The sequence below is a fragment of the Nelumbo nucifera genome, chromosome 8, assembly GCF_055504915.1.
Source record: "Nelumbo nucifera cultivar China Antique chromosome 8, China Antique-T2T, whole genome shotgun sequence".
In the NCBI taxonomy this organism is placed as follows: Eukaryota; Viridiplantae; Streptophyta; class Magnoliopsida; order Proteales; family Nelumbonaceae; genus Nelumbo; species Nelumbo nucifera.
This window is the reverse complement of record NC_142656.1, coordinates 19,348,901-19,368,392: the sequence shown is the minus strand read 5'-3', so window position 1 is coordinate 19,368,392 and position 19,492 is coordinate 19,348,901. Positions and strand designations below refer to the sequence as shown.

The following is a 19,492-nucleotide window of genomic DNA, read 5'->3' as shown; positions in this document are numbered from 1 at the left end:
TTAAAGATCAATGGATACCTCTATAAGTAATTTGAACCAAATCCCGAAGCCTGAGTTGGTGTTGAATGGTATTGGTGATGCAGATATGGGAGCAAGGAAAAAATCCATGGAGAATTAAGTTAGTGTTCCAATTCCTATACCATTTTCAGGATTTTGGGGTTATAGGATAGTGGTACTGTTTCACGTGTTTGTTTATATTTTCTAGTTGTGGTGTCTTAAGGATAAGGTTCTGTTTCTCTTGGAATTTTATTACTATTTCAAGATTACTATTTATGGTAATTCTTTTACTTACTGTTTATGGTAATTCACGTAATTACTGTTTTTGGTAAATTCATGGTTTACTATTTTTAGTAATTTCCCATACCTTTAAAGTATGTTAACCTTAATGGGATCAGTAATGAGTTATTAGAGTTATTTTAGTAATTAGAGCCCTTGTTGGAGTGTTTTCATTGGTCATCTATGGATTTTACTTAGTTCTAAAACAATTAGTAGTTGTTTTGGGTCAGTTTCCTAGCCCAAATTGGAGTATGTCAAGAGACATCCGAGTTAATAAAAAAATTATCAAGGTATACAACTGTCAACCACTATTACAACACTGCCCAGAACAAGTTCTCTCTCACAGTCCCTTGTTTTGTTAAGGTATCAGCTTAGCTGATCTTCTTGTCCACTTGATACATGCACCAATCTCCCTTGTTATTCTTAGGATTTCCTGTATCAACTGTCTATGTGTCCAGGCTCCCAAACAACCTGACTTCATCCAACCAATTAGCAACTTAGAATCTCCTCCTATCTCAATTTGGTGTAACCCCAACTGTTTGGCATATCATACACCTTGAAACAAAGCCATCACCTCTGCTCTCAATGAGTCTCTCACTCCTATTGGTCCCCAAAACAAAGCAATTATTCTGCATTCTCCATCTTTGAAAACTCCCCTTACACCCGAAGGGCCTGGATTACTTATAGAGCTTCCATCAAAGTTCAACTTCATCCTTTGTTGTGTTGGCAGAGACCAAAAGTTCCTGTACAATAGGTTTTAGGGAAGTTGTAACAGCCACCTCACCCTAATTCCTGTAGATATCCTCAGTTGAGAAGTCTTTGAATAAACCAATTGATTTCAACCAGTGAATAATGATAAGGGTTATTTCTCCTATATAAATCAATTGTTTCTTTCTTCCCAAACTGACCAAAGAACAACTGATCTTGTATCTCTCCACATGATTCTCCCATGCCTCTTTGGATGCCTGAAAAATTTTGAGTCAAAGAGGCTCACCACATCTGAAGGAGGGGTCTACCTGCAGCCAAAGAGAGAAGAGAACCAACAAATATATAATAGAAAAGGACAAGAGATTAATAGGTGTTTGATCGTCTCACCAAAACCTAGGCAGAGGCTACAAACATGGGGTGAAAGGCAAAGATTTGACCTTTTTACTTGCAACAAATCCGAAGTATTGATTTTTTGGAGTACCACCTACCAACAAAAAAAAAAACAAATTTTTTGAGGTACAGGGCTACACCAAACCTCCTTTGATGGAAAATTCCCTGCAAGGTTAGATGACTAAAGGAGGATATTATAGAAAGAGTGAAAAAAACAGATGGGAAAGGTTTCCAAATTCTGCTATCCAAGCATGATTGATCCAAGTAGACCAACCCTAAAAGAGTTACAAGTTCATCCATCATCTCCATTCCCAACTCCCTTAACCCTCTCCTCAAGCCTAGATCCCATGAGTTACCAACAAACACCGAAGAGATAACTTTTCTTTTATTCTCTAAAAGTGAATAAATAGTAGGGAACCTATCACTAAGGGAAATCTCTCCAATCCAAGCATCTTCCCAAAATAAAACTTTGTTTCCTGCACAAACATCAAATGTGAAATAAGGGAGGATGAAAGGCAAGATACCATGAATTGTTTTCTAGGGAGAACATCGAGAAGCCCTAGGGTCGAGACCTGCATCCCAACCATTGTCTACTAATCCATGTATGCTAACAATCACTCTATGCCATAGTCTATCCTGTCCCAATGGCAACCTCCATAACCATTTCCCCAACAATGTTATATTCCTTAATCCAATATTTCTTATACCTAGGCCTCCATCATCTATACTTTTAGAAAACACCTCCCACTTCACTAGGTGATCCTTCTTAGTGTTTCCTAGTTCCCACAAGAAGCCCCTCATAATCTTCTCTAATTGGTTTGCCATTTTCACTAGTACTTTGAATGTAGACAAGAAATACATTGGTAAATTGGCCAATGTTGATTTAATTAAAGTTATCCTACCCCCCAAAGAGATGTAATTTCTCTTCCAATTTGCAATTGCAAGTCTCTTGTTAAATCTCTCGATCATTGGGTACCAGAAGCTATCTGTATTTGGGTTTCCGTTTTTTTTTTATAAATGAGTGAGATTTTATTAAAAAGCAAATAACAATTACGTGCAACCCGTGGAAAGGCACGAGATGCGACCTTTCCTTTAAAGCTAGTTATAGAACTATAAGTACAAAAGAAATTACACAGAAACCCAAAATAAAGTATCCCAGAGAACCCCTTGTTTTGCAAGTGAATCAACCAATGGCTTGGCTGATCTGCCTACCAACTGAACTCTGATTGCCATATTCCTTGTTAACCATTTAACCTTTTTGAGAAGATCTCTAAAACCCCAAATCACAGTGTCCGGATCCTTCAGCCAACCCACTATCACCTGCGAATCCCCTTCAATAATCAAGTGCTTTATGCCTAGCTGATTTGCAAGCTGGTTTCCTTGGACAGCAGCAAGTAATTCGGCCCTTAAAGAGTCTCCCACACCCACCGGACCTGAGTACAAAGATATAATGCTACTATCTTTGTTTCTCAACACTCCTCCTATGCCTGAAGGTTCTAGATTTCCTTGGCTACTTCCATCAAAGTTCAGCTTGATAAACTCCTCCCCTGGTGGTATCTATTCAACCCCATGTATGTCCTTCCTGGTAGAAGTATTAGCCACTGCTAACCAGCTTCTCCATAGGTTATCAAAAGAGTATGCATCAAAGAGCTTTAGAGTTTTCAGCCACTGAATTCCCTTGTCCGAATACATTCTTTAACTTCCGAGAAGCTTCTTTCTTTTTCACAAAAGATTTCGGTGTTCCTTTCTTCCCAAACTGTCCACAACAAAGCTGCTCTTATGCACTTCCACATAATTCTCCCTCTCTTTTTGTGCCATTCAAAAATAGATGGACTAAACAATAAGCTAGTATTAGATGGCAGGTTCCACCTACACTCAAACAACATAAGAATCCAATTCCATAAAGCTGTAGCAAAGGAGCAAGAGATTAGAAAGTGGTGACAGTCCTCATTCTGAGATTTACAAAGAACACACCAATTAGGGGATAAGCACCAATTTGGTCTTCTCTTTTGTAGGTTTTCAAAGGTGTTAATCGTACCATAATAAACTTCCCAACAAAAAACAGCAATCTTTGGGGGAATGGGCCTAGCCCAAAATTCTTTAGCCGGGAAATTCTGAGGTGCAGAAGTGGAACAAAGGGACTTGAAGAAAGAGGAGCAAGTGAAAAAACCTTTCAGGTTAGGGGTCCAAATTCTTGTGTCAAGTTTGAGGGGATCTAAACAAATAGACTCAAGTGAAGACAATAAATCTGAAACACAAGCACTTTCATCGTCATGTAACCCTCTACGGAAACCAAAATCCTAGTTTAGGGCCACAGAAGAATCTAAGTAGGAAATAAAACTGGAAACCAACTCTTCCTTATAAAGGGAAAGAAAGTAAAGAGAGGGAAAAAGGTTTTTAAGAGGTTGGTTGCTCGCCCAAATGTCTTCCCAAAAAAAAAACATTGTTTCCAGAATTAACATCATACCTGACCAGATTGAGAAAAAGGGGTAGAATTCTGTGAATGGCCTTCCAAGGTGTTGCAAGAGTCGCCCTTCGAGATACCCCGACATCCCAACCGTTCTGCAAACAGCCATGATACTATTCACCTCCTTGTGCCACAACCTCTCTCTCTCTCTAACGGCCATCTCCAAAGCCACTTCCCTAGTAGAGCTTCATTCTTAAGTACTAGATTTTCCAATCCTAATCACCCTTCTTCCTTACTCCTGCTGACTATCTCCCACCTAATCAAATGATCCTTCTTCTCTTCCCCTGACTCCCACAAGAAATTTCTAGCTTCTTGGCTTCCCTTGAGGGTATCTTGAATGCAGAAAGAAAATAAACTGGAAGACTAGCAAGTGTCGCCCTAATCAAGGTCACTCTACCCCCATCGAAATGTAACGGCCATCTGTATTTGGGTTTCCTTCTACCTCTAGTGCCAAAATATTGTAAATGCCATACCCCTATTTCACACCCCGAAAGCCTAACTAGAAAATCCACCTCTTCACTCCCTAAGTTCACTCCTACCACATAGCTCTTGCTCCAGTTTACATTAAGGTTGGAGATTCTCTCAAAATTATTGAAAAGCCTCTTTAAATTCAAAAGCTCTTTTGCTCCCCTTCACAAAACGATATAATATTGTCTGCAAATGGTTAGATGTGTGGCCACCACTTCCTCCCTCCCAGTCCCAGCTCTCCAACATCTAAGAAAATTAATAGTATCTGCCCTTAAAACAATTTCACTTAGTACATCAACTACTAATGTAAAAAGGAAGGAGGATAGAGGATCTCTTTGTTTAAGGCCCCTTCTAGCAGGAAAAAAAATCACTAGCTACTCATTCACCAAATGGAAAAATGACTGGATGAAATGCAACCTTTCACCCATCTAACACCATCTTGCTCCAAAACCCTTGTGGTTGAGAACTTCCATAAGAAAATCCCAATGTACCATGTCATAAGCCTTTTCTAAATCCAACTTACAAACCAGTCCCAATGTACCTTGGAAATGATTTTATACATGCTTCCCACCAAACTTACAAGACTTAAATCCTTCAATTGAATTGCATCAACTTTCTTTGATATCAAGGCAATAAAATTTGCATTCGCTATTGAGTTGAATTTACCTCTCAAAGAATTCTTCAAAAACCTCCATTAAGTCATCCCCAATAGTTTTGATAGAAAGCCATCGTAAAATGATCAGGCCCAAGGGCTTTATATTGCTCAATTAGAAATTTGCATTTTGCACTTCTTGTACCTCAAAATTCTTTTCCAAAGTGTCCAACAATTCTCTATTCTCAACCCTCCATTCCAGATCCTCTAAATCTTCTCTTTAACTCCTTGGACAATCATAAAGTGCCTTTAAGTGGTTCGCAAAGGCTTGTGCTATATCCTCATCCCTTGTCAAAATTTGTCCATTCTCCTCCAACTTCAACACTAAAAATTTCCTTCTACCATTCACCAACAAATGGAAGAATCTAGTGTTTCCATCCCCTTCCCTAATCTGCTTGCATCTATATTTCTATCTCCAGCTAATCTCCTCTTTTCTTAGAATCTCCTCCAGATCCTTTTTTAACCTTCATCTTTCTTCCCTATCTTTTGCCATCAATCTTCTTTCAACTTCCAAACTATTAACTCCTCTAACCTACAAATAATCTCCAATTTTCTTTCCCCAACTCTTCCAAAAACTTCTTTGTTCAAACCTGGATTCTTGCTTTCAACAACTAGAATGTCTTGTAGACTCTATACCCCTTCCATATAAACCCTATTTGATCCTCTTCCCACCACTCCTTCATCCTTAGATAAGAAATCAAGGTGAAGTAGCCACATACTCTCAAACTAAATAGGCATGCACCACCTCCCACCCTCTTAGGCCAAGGCCAAGCTAATTGGGCAATGGTCTGAAACAGGTCTCGACAAGGTTGTGACAACTAAACCCCTCCACTCCACTTCTTAGTCAACAGTAAAAAGGAATCTCTCCCTCCCTCCCTCTCTCTAGTGGCAGGCTTGTTCACCATAACAGCAAAGTGTTTTTGATAAAAATTGTAAGCTAGATGGACCAAACTACTTAGAGTGCACAGTCTGTACACATAAACATTAGTGGGCATGATGTTACATTTCAGGAAGTGTTGCAGAACCAATAAATCTGATCCACAGTATGCATGTTGGGTCCTAAAGAACTACAAGTTCGTGTCACGGTTGAATAGTTCCATGCAACCACACATCCATAGGAATAACCTATGGATGAAGCCGGCTAAAAAGGTCTGGTATAGTGTTGGGTAGACCTTTTCACAAGCATTTGATGAAGCAAGAACCAATAGGATTATTTCACCATTCTCAAATCCCACACACATAATCTCTACATAATCCATTTCCCATTGGCATTTCTTTCTCTTTCTTGCTATACATGTATTTTCTATCCATTTGTGTTCTAATCCTATAGGCTATAGCATACTAAACGACCCATTCATGACTTTGTGTCTAATTGGCTCTAGCAATAACCTGCAGTCCTATGGGCTCGTTATCTTATGAATTCTGACAGAACCAGAGCATTCATTATATTCTTTTTGAATTTTGACTTTCAGTTTTAGGGCCTATTTTGATTGCAAGATAATAAATGTACAAAATATATGGTTTAGGTGCTTAGATGAACTTTCAAACTTGTTCCCCAAAGGACAGAATTATAAAAACAAACTTGTTCAAATGAAAAGCATATCTCCCAAGAAACAAATAATTGGACCTTATTAGTATAAAACACTACCTCTCCAGAACGAAACTTCTCAACGATGGAATTCATGGTCTTCCGTGACATAGCCTTCATTCCAGAGTGAAGCCCTACAAGGAAGTCACACCGCCAAGCTTCCAGGCACTTTAGCTTCTTAATTATGCATGACAATGATCTTGCAACAATAATCCTATTAACGAAAACTATACATTTCATATTTTCCTGTAACCTGGGAAAAAAGAAACAGAAACAAGAGGGAGATTAAACAAACTTTTACAGAAGGAAATTATGGAGAATATATAGCTTCATCAAAAATATACAGAAAAATCTTGACTTCTGAATAGTTGATGATAAAGGTCAATACAAAGCAGAATACATTAAGAATTGGAGATGAAGTGTATAAAACACAAAATCAGGAACTATCTCTTCTTTTAATCTTTTCCATTAACAGTAGCATTGTATAATTGAACTATATAGTTCGATCAAACCATTTCCAGAGGCCATTGCTTGGTGCTAGGGTAGAATCTTCGGCAGATAAACATAAAAATGCTAACTTAAGTCTGAGAGAAACTACTTTGTGCAAAAATGCCAGAGGGTAGATCTGTATTCTACCCCTTCCAAAACCCCAGATAGATTGGACTGGTACTAGTGACACCTTTTTCAACATTCCAATTAACTTGACTTCTGGATGGACCTTGACTTCTCCCAGATAGTCTGAGAGTAGCTATTAGTGACCCCTTCCAAAGCCCCAGATAGATTGGTTGGACCTTGAGTTTTTTGTGCCTCAGTGAACTTTAATAATGCAATTCCAATGACTGTAATGCTGTCAGCATTTTTTTGTCAATTAAATAAAATTTATTAAAAGGAGAAAAAGAAGATACAAGAAAGGTGACCAGTAGTCACCTGAAAGAAGAAAAAGAAGCCCCAACCCAAGAATCAATCCAAAACCAAACCTCAACAACCACAAACCTAAAAACCAAAGACAACAAACATGCAGCCCCTTAGAAAAAGAAGGGGGAAAAGTCAAAATAGAAAAATGAGAAGGGGAGTCCCTTATTTTAGGCTGGTGAAGATGAAAGGAGAGAAACAAGGCGACAAAGCAAATAGGGGAGATGAAGGATTCAACCCGGTGAAGATGTGGGGACAAGTTCTGGTTAGTGAAGCCAAGTAACTACTCTTTGAGGAAAGAAGTAATAGACAGGTATCCCTGAAGGTTAGGGAAGTTAAGGAAGAGCAAAAGGCTACTATCTTCTCGGTTGGAGATGCAGAAAGTTGGCTAAAAGGCTTTCTTGATTGAGCAATATACTCTATTAGAATGATTGGATGGAAGAGCTACTTGGAGCTAGATTTGAGGTTGAACTGAAGTGGAATAGGAAGAGGTGGTTCATCACAGTTGCAGAGTTCTTTGGAAAAGGAAAGAAGCAAATGATCTGCATTCCAGAAGGAAAGGAGAGCAAAGGCTGGCAGATGGCAGCAGACAACATACAAGACTTTCTGGTTACACTTGAAACAGGCAAGGTAGAGCACCAATATCATAAGAAGGAAGAGGAGAAAAAAAATGATGAAAGGACAAAAGATAACTCTGCTACAAGTGAAAGAGTAAGAGAGCAAGAAGGCCTTGTAGGAAAGAAAGAAGAAACTGTAATCTCTAACTCTCAAAGAGTACAGAAGTTAGAAATGGAGGTAGAGAAAGGAGTCTGGGAAAAAAGATTCGTTCTAATTGCAGGAAAAAATACTCAAGACTAGAAAGCAATGGGAAACTTGATTGTGGAGAAGTTCAAGATTAGCTCCAAGGCTGTAATAGTACTTTTCAGCAAGACAAGAGCTGCTCTTGATATTGGAGATGAAACCTTGGATTTGTCACCGATTGAAACAGAGGAGGGATTGGTTACAGTGGAGAACTGGCACATGTCCTGCAACAAAAGAGATATTGGTGAAGAAAGATCAATGCTGAAGATCGTAGGGCTTCCTTTCAACTTCTAGAAGAAATCAATCATCGAAAGGATAATAAGAACCTTGGGTGGAATCTTGAAAGACCTTGACTTGCATGATCTGCATGCAGTGAAGGTGAAGATTGTGGGAGTGAAACCAGAGGACATCCCTCGATCTTTTGCTCTCCTTGCCAATGGTCTATGGAGGAAGGTTTGGCTAACTGATGGGAGTCAAAGCGGCACTGTGGATAGGGTGTTTCAAGAAAGAAGAAGAGATGGTGAGGTGGCAAGCTGGGGTCTACATGGGCGAAGGGGAGAGGACAAGGAAGACAGGGGAAAGGTTTCTGTTTTCTTGGTAAAAAACACAGTAAAGATTCAGAACAGTGAGAAGAGAGAAGAGAGAAGAGATTTGAAATCAAAGCTACCACTGGCAGCGCCAGTCTTTTTAGTATTTATATTAGGGCGACCCACTCTAATAATAAAAAGATAAATTTACATGTGTGCCCCTGTGGCACTAAAATAAAGAAAAACTGACAGATTCAACACTCCCCCTCAAGTTGGGACATAGATATCAATCATACCCAACTTGTCATATAAATCATTGTGCCGCAAGTGATGTTAAGCTCTTTGTAAATATGCCTGCAAGTTGCTCCTTAGAACTAACACATGGAGTACACAACAATTTTTCTCTAATAAAGTGTTTGTCTACCTCAATATGTTTAGTTCTATCATGAAGAACTGGGTTGGCTGCAATGTTGATGGCAGCCTTGTTATTACAATACAAGGACATGGGACTATCGATAGGAAAACCCAGCTCGCTCAACAAATTCTTTATCCACATAGCTTCAACCACTCCATGAGACATTGCTCTATACTTAGGGCATGTTTGTTTGCTCTGAAGTCTGACATCTGAAAGTGCAATAAGTACATTAAGAGGTATATTAGTATTAGTGAACTTTGCTTTCCTCTGAACTCTAAATACAAAGAATGTTCTGAATTCTGAATTTTGAAAATTATCAAATATCCATTTTGACCCCATATATGAGAGTTTTTGTTTGTTTTTTTGGGGGTATCATTGGAAAACAAAAAGTTGTATGATTACACTTTAAGAGATAAGAGATAAGAGGAAACGAACAACCATTTTTCTCTTAAAGTTAAAAGATTCCTCTTAAGAAATAAGAGTTAAGAGGAAACGGACAGGCCCTTAGCTTCGGCACTAGACCTAGCCACAACACTTTGTTTCTTACTTCTCCATGTGACTAGGTTTCCTCCTATAAAAGTACAGTACCCACTATGGATTTTCTGTCATCAACTGATCCGGCCCTGTCAACATCCGTATATACTTCAACCTTCAAATGCTCGTTCTTCTGAAATAGTAAACCAGCTCTTGAAAACTTCTTTAGATACCTGAGGATTCTCTAGCTGCCTCTAAGTGTGTGGTCTTAGGAGAATGCATGAATTGACTAAGTATACCCACGGCATAAGCAATGTCTGGCCGGGTCATGGACAAATACAAGAGACTTCAAGTCTCTAGAATTGCTTTACATCTTCGATAATCTTACCACAACAGTCACCCAGTCTATGATTTTGATCAATAGGAGAGCCAGTTGGCTTAACTCCTAATTTTCCTAAATCTTGTAACAAATCTAGAATATATTTCCTTTGAAAAATGAAAATCCCCTTGTGAGCGGGCCACTTCAATTCTAAGGAAATACCGTAATGGACCTAGATCCTTCACCTCAAATTTAGTGGCCAAGAGGTCCTTTAGCCTTTGAATTTCAACTTTCCAATCACCTGTGATCACTATGTCATCAACATACATTATCAAGGCTGCAATCTTTCCTTCTCCTCTTTTCACAAATAATCTATGGTCTGTCAGACACTATTTGTAGCCAATATGCTACATAGTCAGATGAAACTTGTTGAACCAAGCTCTTGGTGATTTTTTAGTCCATACAAGGACTTCTTTAACCTACACACCTTTTGTTCTTTGCCTTGGGCACTAAAGCCTGGGGGTTGAACCATGTACACCTCTTCTTCAAGGTCACCATTCAAGAAGGTGTTTTTAATATCTAGCTGATGAAGATCCCAATCAAGATTTGCAGCAAGAGAGAAAAGAACTCTGATGGAATTCCTCTTAGCCACTAGAGAAAAAGTCTCTGCATAATCTACTCCATACACCTTAGTAAACCCTTTTGCCACCAACCTGGCCTTGTAACTTTCTACTGTGCCATCAGCCCTATGCTTCACTATGAACACCCACGTACACCCTACTAGTTCCTTACCCTCAAGAAGATCCACTAACTCCCATCTACCATTTTTATGTAAGGCATTTATCTTTTCTGTCATTGCCTTTATCCATTCAGGTACTGAGAGGACCTCTACCACATTTTTAGGGATAGGGACACTCCCAATGGATGAAAGAAAAGCACGAAAAGAGGATGAGATATTCTCATAGGAGACAAAATGGGAGATAGGATGTTTGGTGGTACAAGACCTAACCCCCTTCCTTTGTGCAATAGGGATGTCTAGGTCATTAGAAAATGAAGTATCAATAGCAAGAGGGTCAGGAACATCAATAGGAATAAGAGTACCTGGTTGGATAGGATTTGTCCCCAATGAATCTGATGATGTTGGTGGTACAGTTTCAAGTTGCTCCACAGCCCTTGAATTTGGCTAGTCCTTGTGGCGATAAAGAAAAACATGGAACAAAGGAGGGTCGGGCAAAGGAGGAAGAACCTGGACTCGTTTTTCTCCTCCACCTTACTCTCTCCCTGAGGAAAAACGAGGAAAAAAATACCACTCTCAAAGAAAGATACATCCATAGAAACATAGTAATTTCTGGAAACGGGGTCAGAACACTGTTAACCCTTTTGAGAAGAAGGGTAACCCAAGAACACACAGGGAATAGTATGAGGATCAAGTTTACCACGAGTAGGACACAAGTCTTGAACAAAACAACGACAACCAAACACACGGATAGGAATGGAGAAGAAGGGAGCTTTGGGAAATAGGAGTTGATGAGGGGCCTTGTACCCTAACAAGCGAGTTGGCATACAATTGATAAGGTAGGCAGCACATAACACGGCATCCAACCAAAAACTTTTAGGAACATTCATGTGTATGAGTAACCCACGAGCAACTTCAAGGAGATGGCAGTTTTTTCTTTCGGCAACACCATTCTGTTGGGGGATTCTAGCACAAGAGCTACGATGGATGGATCCACACGAAGCAAAAAACTCCATGAGATCAGTATGAAAATACTCTTTGGCATTGTCTGATTGGAAAATTTGAATCTCCATTTGAAATTGAGTAAATATCAAGCATTGGAAATCTTTAATAATTTTGGGTACTTCATCTCTAAACCGCAAAGGATACACGCATGTATATCTAGAGTAGTCATCAATAAGTGTAATGAAATATTTATAGCCAGTCTCAGATGGTAAAGTAACAGGGCCCCAAACATCAGAATAAACAATATTGTAAAGGAAAATCAGATTTATTATTCCTTGAACCAAAATGATTTCTACAATGTTTGCTCAATTGACAAGTTTGACATGTGAGTTCAGACACTAAAACTAACTTAAACAAGTCTGGAAACAAAACTTTTAACGACTCAAAAGATAAATGACCTAAACGACTATGCCATAAATAGACTAGACTCTAGACAGACTCTTGGACTAAATAACCACAAGACTAACTTTATTATCCAGCATGTAGAGACCATCCACCATACAACCTCTACTAATCATCTTCCCCAAGGCCAAATCCCGTATCACACAAGAAGGGAAAAAGGTTACTGAATAGTTTAACGAATTTGTTATACTACTAACAGAGAACAAATTTATAGGTAGTTTTGGAACATGTAGTACATTAGAAAGGGTGAGTCCAAGGAAGGGAGATGGTTCCTTGACCAACAATGGTGGAGAAAGAGCCATCAACTAGTCTCACCTTGTCCCTACCAGATAAAAAGATTATCAGATTGAAAACAATTTGACTTACTAGTCATATGGTTCGAGGCTCCAAAATCTATTATCCTATCCAAGGGGAGTCTAAGGGATGAGAGGAAATATGGAAAGTTGTGGCAGAATTACCATTACCTAATGTAGACATAAAGGAAGTTGGGGGGGGGGGGGAGCAAAATCCATCTGGCGGATTGCCTTCCCATACAACTCCAAGTGGTCACGGAAAGAGTTAATGATATCTTCCCTGGGATTAGTCACAAAAGGGTAGTCCTGGCTCAAGGTAGTGGTAGATGATTGAGACTCCTGAGAGGCCAAGTTTTCTGCATTAAACTTCTTCTGACCTTGCTGTCCCGGTTTCTTATTTTGGTCTGATTTTTTACTCAGCTCCTGGGCCCACTTTGACTTCCCATGAAATTCCCAACATATATCCCGAGTATGTCTAGACTTCTGACAATGACCGCACCATAGTTTATTCAGGTCATCAACTTTCTTCTAGAAGTCACTCTTCTTAAAGGAATTACCACAACCTATAACTACACTCACTTTAACTACTAATGCAATCTACTCCCCCTAAGAATTACTCATCACATTTTGTCTACTTTCTTCTAACTGTACTAGGGCATACACTTCTTGCATTGATGGGAGATTTTTACTCCCCAATATTTGAACACTGATAGACTCATATGTAGAATTCAGCCCCAAGAGAAAGGCAAAAACCCATTGCTGGGAAAGATGGGTTTAGGTGAAAAATGGAGATTGTGGATCAAAGGATGTATTAGCTCGACACATTTTTCTATCCTTTTGAATGGGGTAGCAAAGGACTTCTTCTCGGCTACAAGAGGACTCAGACAAGGTGATCCCTTATCCCCATTCTTATTCACCTTTGTGGCTGAGGTTTTGAGTAGACAAATCATCAAGGCTGACCAAGAAAATCAGTTTAAAGGTTGGAGGATTGGTAGTTCAGAAGTGGTGGTGTCTCACTTGCAATTTGTTGATGATAAAATCATTTTCTATGAGCGTTGTGATGAATCCAGTTTGAGGAATCAGAAAAATATGGTGGACAAGTTTCAACAGGCCTCCAAACTAAAAGTGAATTGGGGAGAAAGTTGTATAGCTAGAATAAACATTGGGGAGGGGGACATCCAAGCCATGGAAAATTTGCTAGGCTGTGAAGTGAAAAGCTAGCCTCTAGAATACCTAGGTATGCCCTTGGGGGAAAACCCAAAAGCTGAAAACTTTCGGAAGCCAGTTTTAAAGAAGTTCACAAAGAAGTTGGCAATGTGGAAGAGAAGTTATATTTTCTTGGGGGCAAGAATCACCTTGATAAAATCCACCCTAACAAACTTGCCCACTTATTTCCTCTCCACCTTTAAGATCATGGTGAAAATAGCTAGGAAGTTGGAGAAGATAATGAGGGATTTTTTGTGGGAACCTGGTGATGAAAAGAGGGATCATTTAGTGAAGTGGGAGCAAGTCTGTAAACCTAAGGAGCAAGGTGGTCTAGGTATTGGGAACATCTTAAAGAAAAATAAGGCCCTTTTAGGGAAATGGCTATGGAGATTCCCTTGTGAAGAAGATAGGTTGTGGCACAGGGTCATTAAAAGCATTAATGGTGAAGCAGAAAACAAATGGGATGAAAAACTAGCTTCCAATGCAGCTCCAAATCCCCCCTGGAAGGCAATCTTCGAGGTACTACCAACCTTTCTTCAATTTATCCGTTTTTGATGTTGGGTGTGGCAATAAAGTTTTATTCTGGGAAGACCTTTGGGTTGGGGATTTGCCTTTTAAGGTTAAATTGCCAACATCTACTCTTTATCAAACCTTAAAAACAAACCTATTGCTAGGGTTGGCATGCTTTCAAACTTGGGTATCTCTTGGGACTTTGGCTTCAGAAGAGGGCTGAGGGAAATTGAATGTGAGTCCCTATTGCTTTTGATCTCAACCCTTGAGAAGATCTATTTAGACCAAACTACAACTGATAGTAGAGTCTGGTCCCCAACCCCTGATGGTTTATTTTCTTGTGCCTCTTTCTTCGGTTTGCTCACTCACTCTGATCCTTTGGGGGTGAACTCCCCAATAAGAGAAATCTAGTGTAAACCGATCCCTCCTAAAGTACAAGCCTTCTATTGGGAAGTGTTCCTAGGGAAGGTAAACACTTGTGATGTGCTACAAAAAAGGACAAACAAATCCCTCTCTCCTCATGTGTGTGTCCATTGTAAGGATTGTGGTGAAACCCTACCCCACATACTTTTATCTTGTTCCTTTGTTTCTTGCATTTGGGAAATTGTTTGTTCTCTCTTTGGATGCAGATGGGCTCCCCCACAAAATGTGGTAAGTCTATTCAGCCCCTCCTTCCTAAGGCAACAAAAGAAAAGAGGAAAGTGCTTATGGAAGGCAGTAAGAGTTGCTATGGTATGGACTATATGGGAGGAAAGAAATCAAAGACTCTTCTCTGAAAAAAGTAAATCAAAGGAGGAAATCTTTGAAGCCATAAAAATCAGAACTGCACATTGGGTGATGACCATGGAGCTATTCAAAAACTTCTCAACAAACAAGATTCTAAGAAGCTGTCCTGAAATAGCACAAACAGGTGTACCCAAAGAAGTTGTGAGAGCGAAATGGAAGCCACCTGCACTGAACAAACTAAAACTAAACTTTGATGGGAGTTCTTTTGGTAACCCAGGAAGGGCAGGTATAGGGGGCGTGATTAGAAATCATCTAGGTGAAGTTGTGGCACTCTTTTCAGGACCAATAGGTATAGGTGACTCAATACAGGCTGAATCTCTAGCTCTACTTCAAGGTCTAAAGATTGCTGAGCAGATTGGAACAACAGATTTAGAAATAGAAGGAGACTCACTACTGGTCATTCCTTGGGATAAAAGCATCACATTGGCACCTTGGAAGCTCAAATTTATCTTCAGAGAAATTGACATACTTGCAAGGAGGCTCAACTCTCAGTTTGGTTGGGTCAAAAGGACTGCAAATGGGTTTGCAGATACCCTAGCAAAACAAGGGACAAATAGATCTACCTTATACTGGGCAGAACTGTAACTGTTTGTATGTGTTTGCAGATTGGGTTAATGCATTACTGCAACCTATAACAATTGTAATTCAATATTTCTCTGTTATTAATAAAATCTTTGCTGATAAAAAAAAAAAAGCCCATTGCTGGGAAACCAAAGACTTATAGGCTTTAGCATCTGCATCACGTTTCCAGTCTATGTTCTAATAATGGTCAAATTCTTTCCAAATAGAGGTCAAATCTGAATAGTAGACAGAGAGACTCCCCTCCCCCTTCTTACAAGTTGAGGAGGCAGCTTGCAACTGATAGATTTTGGCATAATGTCATTGTTCTGAATATGTAGATTTATCTTGCACCCAAATCTCATGAGTTGTTTCTGCCCATATGAAGGTTTCTCACTTATTGCAGCATGGGCAATAACAGCCATGACATCACCATGTTGTTTTCCTGGTCCCACCTATCATGTTCTACACCTCCAGACTTCGGTTCTTTGACTTTACCATTAATAAACCCCACTTTTCCCCTTGCAGTTATGTAAAGCTTGATTCCCCTTGACCATTCTAGGTAATTAAGACTATCAAAGGGGATCACAGCCATGGGAAAACTCATGTCAAATTCTCCATTCATTCCACTTTGACTAGAGGTCACACTAATCCTCAGAAGACAGGATATTTGCTCTCAGTTCAGTCAAGGTACTTGTTCTCAGTTCAGTCACAGTCTCACAGTTCAGTCAATATACTTATTCTTAGTTCAGTCACAGTTCTTAGTTCAGTAACAATTTAGGCACAATTCTGTTCTTGCTCTCACACAGCAGTTATATCTGATCACACAACAGTACCTTTTCTCAGACTACAACACTACTGAACCAGTTTCAGAAGCAAAACAGATCAAGTTCAGGTCTGAACAGTCCCTACAAGTAAACAATTCACCAGATTTTTACCACACAATTCACTGGATTTTTTCCACACAACTACTGCAGTTTATAACAAATAACAAGGGGAAAAACTGCTGCCACAGCAGTTACAGAGCATTCAGACCGCAACAGCCCACCTTTCACAGCAGCCACAGGTCATCAGACCTACAGAACCCAATTACCTGGGTACAGAAGGATCATTCGATCCACAAAGATGAGAGGAAAAACAGGTGACCACCTTCACAGCATTTGGCTTCCCTTCCCTTGGTGTTTTCTTGGCACACGACCAAGAGGGAAAGGGAATAAATACATGGGAAATCTTCTTAGGTCAACTATTAAGACCGCTGAAACAGAACTGTTTGCTGAAAGATTGTAGCTGAAGTAGTAGAAGAGAGGTGAAGGCAAACAAGTGCTGAGAATGTCGAACTGAGTAACCCAGTCGACAGTACTATTATTTATAGTAGATTACAATACAGTGTTACATGAAATGTCTGGAATGCCCCTGATTAGTGATGGGACACCCAGACTACTTAAAACACTAAACAGACTTGGGCCCAATAACAAAGGCCCAGTACCTAACAGCTTAAAACCCAATACAAACTAACATGTACACTTATCAGCCGAACCAACAATACATAAAAACAGTCAACTTAACAAGAACAACAGAAGACAGTTGGTCAGCTCTACAAGAGAAGGCCACATCAGCACAACAGCTCAGCTAACAGTCCACTTGCAGCAGTTTTAACAGAAAGGAATTAAAGAATGTAAGGAACTCTGTAAAACAGTATAAATAGTCAGACACGGGAAATAAAGGATGAATCTTTCTGCTCTCTCTCTCTCTCCCCTACCATCGAATTCAGGAGGTTGGCTCCCTCGAAGAGCCCTGAGTTAGGCAGTTTCCTAACAAGTTGGTATCAAAGCCAGCATGACCAACACAAGGACAACGTCAGTAGATGCCCGGGTAGACCAGATGGAAGTAGAGATCCATCAAATGTCATCAGACCTCAAAGAAATGAAGGAAGCTTTCACCGCCCTCCTCAATCGGCTGGAGCAGATGTCAATGAACAACAGCAGAGGAAGCAAAGAAGAGCACAGCAATGAAAACAGCTGTAGAACAGGGCCGGCAGCAATGAGAGTAGCAAAAATCGACTTCCCCATCTTCTCAGGCAGCAACTTGACTCCCTGGATTCTTAGAGTCGAGCAATATTTCGATTACCATGAGACACATGGGAAAGACAAGGTGGCTCTAGCTTCGGCGCATCTTGAGGGGGAAGCTATCCTATGGTATCAGTGGTACCGACGGGGGCACCCTCGTCAATCTTGGGCAGACTTCACCGATACCATGACTATCCGTTTTGGATCATCCGGGTTCGAAGATCACGATGAGAATCTTGCAAGACTGCGGCAGGTGGGGTCCATTAAAGATTACCAAATAGATTTCAAAAAACTGGCCGTGCGAGTCCAAGGGTGGACAAAAAGGCGCTAGTTGGAAGCTTCGTCGGCGGCTTGAAGGAAGAACTACGACTAGAAGTAAAGGCGATGCAGCCTACTTCGATCACAAACGCGGCAGCACTAGCAAGACTGTATGTAGACAAGTTTGCTCGAGCAAGAAGGGTACATCGGCCATGGGGTCCAGTAACCAAGACAGCAGCACCGGACAAGGAGGAAGGAATACTGGGTTCAGGCCCATCGATTCCCTTCAAGCGGCTGACCTGGGCCGAAATGCAAGCCTGTAGAGACAAAGGACTCTACTACAACTATGAAGAGAAATTCGGACCAGGCCATCAGTGCAAGAAACAAGAAGCATTTCTCCTTCAAACAGAGACCGAAGAGGAAGACGACTTCACCGGTTGCGGGGAATCTAACCCCAGGTGGGAAATACAACCCAATGAGAGACCTGAAATATCTCTACAAGCCCTTAGGGGACTTGCGTCCCCGCAAACAATGAGAGTAGTCGGGTTAATCCAAGGGCGCCACGTGTCAATCCTCACAGTGGCAGTTCCCTTAACTTCACAACTCAAGTCTTGGTGGATAAAATATGACTCCCGGTTCAACTAACAATGGGTTTTACGGAACATGTGGCCAACGGTAATAACCTATCTTGGAATAGTATATGCGTGGGCTTACCACTAAAGGTTCAGGGTCACCGGTTTTCAGTGGACCTATATCCCCTTCGTCACAGTGGAGTAGACGTGGTGCTAGGCATTCAGTGGTTAAGACAGGCCCCGTGATCTGTGACTGGGCTCGTCTCACCATGGACTTCACATCGAGGAACTCTACAATCCATCTACAAGGGCAAACATGCAAGGGTCAAAGGCCCATCAGTCTTGCAACACTAACAAAGCAAATGGGAGATCCGGATCAGCCCATATTCATGCACATGGACTCAAATTGGACCGACCCATCCTTAGCTAACAGCAACTCAAATGGGTCGGGAGACTATCAAAGCCGCCTACAGCAACTCCTCCAGCAATATGGCAGCGTGTTCAAAGAACCCCAAGAGCTTCCATCACCCCGAGAGCATGACCATCGCATTCCTCTCATGCCAGGAGCCGCCCCAACCAATGTAAGACCTTACCGATACCCTTATTTTCAAAAATTTGAAATCGAGAAGCAAGTTCAAGATATGCTTGAGAAAGGAATAATACAGCCCAGCCACAGCCCATTCTCCTCACGGGTATTATTAGTCAAAAAGAAGGATGGGACGTAGCAATTTTGTATTAATTATAGGGCCCTTAACAATATCACCATTAAGGACCGATTTCCAATACCGATCATTGATGAATTGCTTGATGAACTTAGTCGGGCCAGCATATTCTCAGAATTATATTTACGAGCAAGGTATCATTAGATAAGGGTACATAGGGAGGATGTTCACAAAACGGCTTTTAGGACACGTGATGGCCACTACGAGTTCTTGGTCATGCCATTTGAGTTGACCAACGCTCCAGCAACATTTCAAGCCTTAATGAATGAAATTTTTTTTTATCAATAACTCTAAAAATTTTCATTAATTAAGAAGCTTTAATATACAACAAGTTACAAAGAAATCAGCATAGAAGCTGACCCAAGACAACATTACAAAAGT

General features: G+C 40.4%; 1 protein-coding gene across 5 annotated transcripts in view; it reads right to left on the bottom strand.

Annotated features, from left to right (window-relative positions):
- The window catches only part of DCL4 (dicer-like 4), a 92,987-nt gene that overhangs the window by 51,084 nt on the left and 22,411 nt on the right, over positions 1-19,492 (bottom strand). For all 5 annotated transcript variants that reach the window (XM_010247235.3, XM_088893404.1, XM_010247232.3 and 2 more), the window contains one exon: positions 6,610-6,802. In XM_010247235.3, the coding sequence (XP_010245537.1) occupies positions 6,610-6,802 (193 nt within the window). The remainder of the gene's footprint in view (positions 1-6,609; positions 6,803-19,492) is intronic.